General features: G+C 42.9%; 2 protein-coding genes across 2 annotated transcripts; one reads left to right on the top strand and one right to left on the bottom strand.

The window, feature by feature from the left end:
- The first annotated feature begins 333 nt into the window (after positions 1 to 333).
- LOC134211265 (putative uncharacterized protein DDB_G0271606) lies at positions 334 to 3801 on the top strand. Its single transcript, XM_062687980.1, has 2 exons — positions 334 to 426; positions 497 to 3801. The coding sequence occupies exons 1-2, from the start codon at positions 418 to 420 to the stop codon at positions 3698 to 3700; spliced, it is 3213 nt and encodes a 1070-aa protein (XP_062543964.1). The 5' UTR covers positions 334 to 417; the 3' UTR covers positions 3701 to 3801.
- Positions 3802 to 4152: 351 nt separating this feature from the next.
- On the bottom strand, positions 4153 to 5367 carry LOC134209394 (uncharacterized). The gene is made up of 3 exons (XM_062685378.1): positions 5359 to 5367; positions 4876 to 5296; positions 4153 to 4826 (listed from the first exon to the last, which is right to left on the bottom strand). Exons 1-3 carry the CDS (start codon positions 5365 to 5367, stop codon positions 4153 to 4155), a joined length of 1104 nt encoding a protein of 367 aa, XP_062541362.1.
- Positions 5368 to 6758: the final 1391 nt, after the last annotated feature.

Genomic DNA, 6758 nt, shown 5'->3' with positions numbered 1-6758 from the left:
CTACCAAACTACACGCAATCCACCCACAAATGCAAGAGCCCGTAGATTACGAGGAGTAAATGCATTTACAATTGCTCATGGGTTTGAGCTGATCGATTGGCCTGGACGAGCTTTCGGCAAATTGGTGGTTGGGCGTGTTATCACTTCAGTAGCTCGTATGATCGATAGGCGAACACCGCCGATGCATATGAAGCAACAGGGAGTTTACTTTATGTTCCCCTTGCGACTTAAACTGGTGGTTAGGATTTTTTTTGCAAATGTTCAATCAGCTGTATTTGCTGTTTTTCGTTGATTTCCTCGATTGTTTTTATGTAGCTTTGAAGGGATACGTTATAAATAGTTTGGTAATCGGGGAGAAAGCGGTCAGTCCGTTGATAGCCGCTAAAGGCGTGAAAGTTTTCAACGGTCGAGTGCAGTATGGTTCAGGTGAGTGAAGTGATTAATGATGAGCGGAATTCAGAACCAGTGATACAGTGATTTATTGTTCTAATTGCAGTGGTTCGAACCAGTGCTATTGCTGGCAGCTCTGCTGGTGACCGCTGAAAGTGCATCTCGGAAAAACAGATACGAAGTCAGTGTCAGACATGGACCATTCGAAATCCATCAGAGGCACGTGAACACAAAGCCTTTCAAGGAGCCTAGTCGAGACAAACCAGAAACCGTTGGGCAGAATAATCCACATATCGGATATCGGAAGGAAGTGTCGCTTTCTGAAGAAATTTATGAACCACGTAAAAAGGGAAGAAAACGTGGCGAAAGATGGGATTCGCGGGGGATGAAAGTCGAGATGAAAATCGAAAATCAACGTCACAGGTTCAATGGTGATCGGGGAATGATAAGAACAAAGAATGTCGGATCGTGGAGTTATACAACTACTCATATGCCAACTGCAGAAACCAATACGACTAAAAATCCAGTTCTTGTACAAACGTTCCCAACATTTGGGCAGAAGAAAAAAGGAAGTTTAAAAAAACCAACTTCCACTCAAAAAATACCGAAAGAAGAGACATGGACAACATCAAGTACTCCAACGTATCAAAACTTTGTGACCACTCAACATTCTAACGATCCCAATGTCAAGCAACAGGGGTTTGATGCTGATAAAAGCCCATCTAAACCAATAACTTTCTATAATACACAAAATGAAAATTATGGAAATATCAGAACTCAGGCAGTTAGCCAACTCAATGAAGACAATAATTTTCAACGAACGACATTGATCCCTGAACAAGATACGTATCTAACCATTTTAAACTCGGTGAACCCAAGTGAACTTTTCCGGAATCCAGAGTTAAGAGTCCCTTTCAGTAGTGACCACATCGGTTCAATTGCTTTCGATCCATCTCCAAAACAGCAAACAACCACTTCGACCACAACCACAACGACCACTACTGTACCGACCACCACTGTGCCGACCACTACCACAACGACTACCACTACAACTTTACCGCCGCCTCCACCACCACCACCGCCGCCTCCGCCATTGCCTGTCACGACAGTACCCAACTTCCGGCAAGCCATCAAACTTCCAGATGATGACGACAAGAATTCCATTTATTTGTTGGTCAAATACGAGAAAACAAGGAACGATGGACAGGCGAAGGCAACGGTTATTGAAATTTTGGGAGGTAATATGCAAATATTGCAAAGTGCCGGAAACAATCGACTGAATAATGAATTCGATCTCTACCCTAACATGGAAGAGACAGTTCGGGAAAGTTTGAAGAACGTCAAGCTGAATAGCGTGGAAGTCACGACCGCTGGCTACGCAGTTAGAGAAAATTCGGAAGGAGAAGAACGAAACCAGATTCCGACTCCTCTACCATTGGTGGGATCACCCATTCGTAATGGCTTCAACAATCAAGGCAACCAAAACAAACAATCATCAGGATTCCCCATCCAACAGGACTTGCTTGCCCAAAAATATCTTCAACAACAACGAAATAATGTTGTAAAACAAAATGTGCAGTCCGCTACGAATGTACCCACTCCACCAACTAATCTAAACTTCCATAAAATTTCTCAAGATTATAACCCTATTCCCATGAGCCCACAAGCCTTCCATTCTAGTTTCATTTTCCCCACAACACCCTGGGGGCTGCCTATGCCCCAGATCCAACAACCACAACCGCAGCATTTGGGATTCGTTCACAACGCCTTCCGAATTCAACATTTGACGGGACCGCAACAGTTCAATCCGATACAAAATAATAACCCACAATCAAATCAAATTAAACTGGAAGACCAAGGTGACCCACGTATTCAGCTCGAGCGAATCTCAAAAACTCCTGTTAATGAACCCAAGGGAAATGCTCTACAGCAGGAATCTGGTTCAGCTGAAGAAAACGGCAAACCTGGACTGCGGGATAGCTATGGGCAGTACGTCAGTGAAAACTATCAAGACTACGATGAAGCGAAGGGAACCAGGCGCCCTGATGCGCAAAATGCTGCCCAGTTTAACCCTTCGACCGAGTCTCTCAAAGAGACGACCGATCCACTGGAACTGACACGAGTGTTGGTTAATAAAAATGGTGGCCTCACTGTAGCGCAGTACAATAGCTTGTTCAAAGATTTTCTGGAGAAGGAGCTAACAGAAAGTGACTTGGACAGCTATGAAAATGTATTTGATACTGCTGACGGTTTCGGAAGAAGTTCCCAAGGTGGACGAACAATCACGGCTATGACCGAGAGTGAGGAATTTGAAGAGCAACAGCAGCAACAGTTGGAACAGCAGCAGCAACAGTTTGAGCAGCAACAGCTAGAACGGCAACAGTTGGAACAGCAAAAGGAGCAACGGCAAGGACATCAACAGCAACAATTGCAACAACAACAACAACAGCTAAAACAACAACAGTTGTTGGAACAACAGTTGTTGGAACAACAGCAACAACAGCAGCTGTTGGAAAAACAGCAACAACAGTTTGAACAGCAACAGCTACAGCGGCAACAGTTGGAAAAACAGCAACAACAACAGTTATTAGAACAGCAGCAAAAACAGTTCGAGCAGCAACAGCTGGAAAAACAGCAACAGCAACAGTTGTTGGAACAGCAGCAAAAACAGTTGGAGCAGCAACAGTTACATCGGCAACAGTTGGAAAAACAGCAGCAAGAGCAGTTGTTGGAACAGCAGCAAAAACAGTTTGAGCAGCAACAGCTACAACGACAACAGTTAGAACAGCAACAGCAACAACAGCAAGAGCTGCAACAGCAACAATTGCAACGACAACAGTTGTTACAGCAACAACTGCAACAACAACAGCAACTACAACAAGATGACTCTTCGGAAACTTTTGGATCTGCAGAAGGAGATGATCTTATCCGAGTGCAAATCAATAAATCAGGGGCCCGACATGAACCCATTGTGAAAATTGGTTACGGCAGCTCCAAGTCACATCAAGGTGTGTACAAATCGCCGAAATTCTTCGAGAAACTTAAGGAAAGCAGTCTTGAAGAGGAGCAAACAGAGCAATGGGATGGTCTGGAACCGACTCAGAGTCCGGCGTCCGGCGAATACGAAGTTTTTCCCGTGTTTGGATATCCGGCTTCGACGGAACAGCAGCAGGGTAACATTGTTTACAACCAAAAACTAGAAGAATCGCATAACCAGCCAGAGCAGCAGGAGAATAGCGTAAGTGACGAACCTACCAACAGTGGCCATCAAGGAGGACTAAGTTATATTAAGTTCGAAAAATTTAACTAACATAGACTGAAAGCTAACCAAAAGCAAACATATTGTTGAACTAGTGCTAGTTGCAGTTGTTATTTGTCAATAAATTGAAACGAAAACTCACCAAACTCGAATCATTGCCCTTTTGGTTTCTTTCACGTCTACACTCCATGTTAAGGAATACCAATGAGGAAGCAAGCGCTCGCGCACCATGTTTAATGCATATTCAAACCATGTTCGGTTCGATACGCATGCTCTACTTCGCGTTTAATAGGCCGAGTGAGGCGATTTACATGATACCGGTAGGGCTTTTGCTTGCAAATGAAAGTAACAACACAACATGCGTTCAGTGCTTTTGTTTGATGCGGCTTAAATCAATCAGGTGTTTATTACTATATTTATGCAATATTTATGATAAGTGTCGAAATATATGTTTCCTTTGATCGGAAGTTAATTGAATATCTTCAGTTTGGCATAACTTTGAGCTACCCCATTAGTCTGCTCTCGACGGTTTTCTTGCCCTTGACGGCCTCCCTGGCGACCTTCCTGGCGTTCTTCATTACCACCCTGACGACCATTCTGACGATCTCTTCCTTCTCCCTGGCGTCCTTCTTGGCGATTTCCTTGTCTTCCTTCTTGATTACCCTCTCTTCCTTCTTGACGTCCGCCCTGTCGACCGTCCTGTCGATTTCCTTGATTGCCTCCCTGTCGATTATCCTGTCTTCCATTTTGCTGATTACTTCTGTTATTACCATTTTCCTGGCGTCCATTTTGGCGATTTTGTTGTCCGTCTCTTTGATTATTGCCATCTCTTGCTTCTTGGCGATTTCCCTGCTCTCCCCCTCGATCATTGCCTTGTCTTCCACCTTTACGATTTTCCTGTCGTCCGCTTTGACGGCTCGAATTTTGGTTACCCTGTTGTCCTTCTCCTTGTCGATTTTGCTGACGGCCATCTCCCTGACCGCGTTCCCGACCATTCTGTCGACCATTCTGGTTTGATTCTTCACGATTCCGATCGCCTTGTCGACCTCCTTGTCCCTCTCGGTTATTTCCTTCTTGACGACCTCGTTGTTCATTCTGACCACCCTCCCGACGACCTCCTTGTTCATTTCTTCGACCACCTTGCCCTTCTTGACGACCTCCTTCACCTTCTCCTTGTCTACCACGGTTATCTTGATTACGCCTATTATTCCAAACAGTCCAACCACCTTCACGACCGTTTCCATTACCACGTCCACCGCGTTCACCATTCTCGCCACTTCCGCGTTCGCCTTCGCCATCGCCTTCCCCGTCTCGGCCCCCTTCGTTATCATCTCCTTGGTTATCACCATCACCATCTCCATCTTCGCCTTCTCCTCTCAGTTGCCCTTCGCCCCCACCTTCGTTATCTTGTCCTTCTCTAGATCCTTCTTCATCTGCTTGATTGTCCCTGTCTTCGCGACCATCTCCCCAAGCAGCATCTAGCGCTCGTTGTCGCTCCGCTCTCCAAGCATCCCATTCGCGACGTTGATCTTCCCTGCGTCCATCCAGCTCACCAGCTGTTCCTCCCTTTCCTCCGTTGCCATTGCGCCCACCCTGCCAGGCCTGCGAACTGGCGACTACAGCCAGCACCACCAACAATGTTGCAACCTGTTATCGATTAGAAATCGGTTTGAAAAATTGCTCAAACTCTTTAGATGCACCGAAATTACCTTAAGCATGTTGCTGTTTACGCCTTATCAAAACACCCCTTCCAGTGAAGCACCAACGTACGATTGATAGCATTCCGGTAGCATAGCAAAGGTTTTATATTTCAAAAATAATTCAATAGACTCGGTTTTACTGCGATCCATCCGAGTCTAGAACCAAGCTAAGCAAACACGAAAGTGAACCTTGCCGTGTTGGAACATTCCGGTCAGTAGGTGTTAACATCGTCTGATGAAATTCGATCGTTAATGTTGTGTATCATTGGTGGCTCTTGTGTTGTGCGGAAACTAAATGTTCGGGTCGGCATTGTTTAGCGTCTAGACGACTGTCATTCTCGGAAGGATATTAGCGTGGGGAGTATCCTTGTAACAGATCATACAATAATACTTATCTAAATACAATTTTACGCACAAACATAGATGCTAGCAAGAAAAGATTGATTAAAGTTAAAACTCCCCTAAAAAAATTGAAGTTATCCATGAAATATTAAGAAATTGCAAATAAAGAAATCAGGGTATGAGGAATAAATAAATATAAAATTTCCACAAACATTTAGGAATTTTCCACCAAACAAAAGTAAATAAGCACTTTTGAAAGCAAAAATTGCAATTATTAAAGAAGAATTCTCCATAAAGAAATCAAAATGTTCCACGGAAAAAAATACAAAATTTCCAGAAATAAATCAATATTAGCCATAAACAATTACAAAATTTTCCACAAAAAAATTGTATGATCTGTTACAGTTTTTCAAACCTTTTTTTTCTGATTGCAATTTTTGCTTTTAAAAGTGATTATTTGTGGAAATTTTATATTTATTTATTGCTAACACCCTGATTTCTTTATTTACAATTTTCTATGGACAATTTTCAACCCTTCATTAAAATTTTATTTTGCTGACGATTTTGATTATTATGAACAAAATGATTGGGACAAAATTCTGGTGCTACAAATAAAGAAGCTTCAGATGATAAGTACCTTACTCCTGACCTGAACCTGTACCGTACCTGTACCTGAAATTATGTCCTGTTGGTATAACAAAGAAGCATACGTAAACATCGTCACAAAAAATATGCATCTTCTAGCCCAAGGCTATAGGATTACTAAAAGAAAACAACTAGAAGGCCGAAGACCTATAGTGTAAAATATTGATCGACTCAGTTCGACGAACCGAGGTGATGTCTGTATGTGTGTATGTAAGTGTATGTGTGTGTGTATGTATACAAAATTTGTAAACACACTTTTGTGGACAATTTTCATTCGACGGAGAATGTGGTCTCATTGTTTGTTATTGGCCCAGATCAGACATTGAATTCCGGAATTATTGAAAAATCATTGTTTTCTCCCAAAAAATTCTAAGTCGTTTTTTTTTTCAAGAATGGTGGCAAAGCGTATAAACTAATGCAAA

This window comes from Armigeres subalbatus, chromosome 2 (genome assembly GCF_024139115.2).
Source record: "Armigeres subalbatus isolate Guangzhou_Male chromosome 2, GZ_Asu_2, whole genome shotgun sequence".
In the NCBI taxonomy this organism is placed as follows: Eukaryota; Metazoa; Arthropoda; class Insecta; order Diptera; family Culicidae; genus Armigeres; species Armigeres subalbatus.
The sequence above is the reverse complement of the archived record's forward strand: the minus strand, read 5'-3'. Positions and strand labels throughout refer to the sequence as shown.

Bases quoted from the DNA above. Each gene is read 5' to 3' on its own strand.
- LOC134209394 (XM_062685378.1), bottom strand. The intron at 4,827-4,875 runs GTGGTTGGACTG...TAACCGTGGTAG, and splicing joins TAATGGAAACGGTCGTGAAG to ACAAGGAGAAGGTGAAGGAG.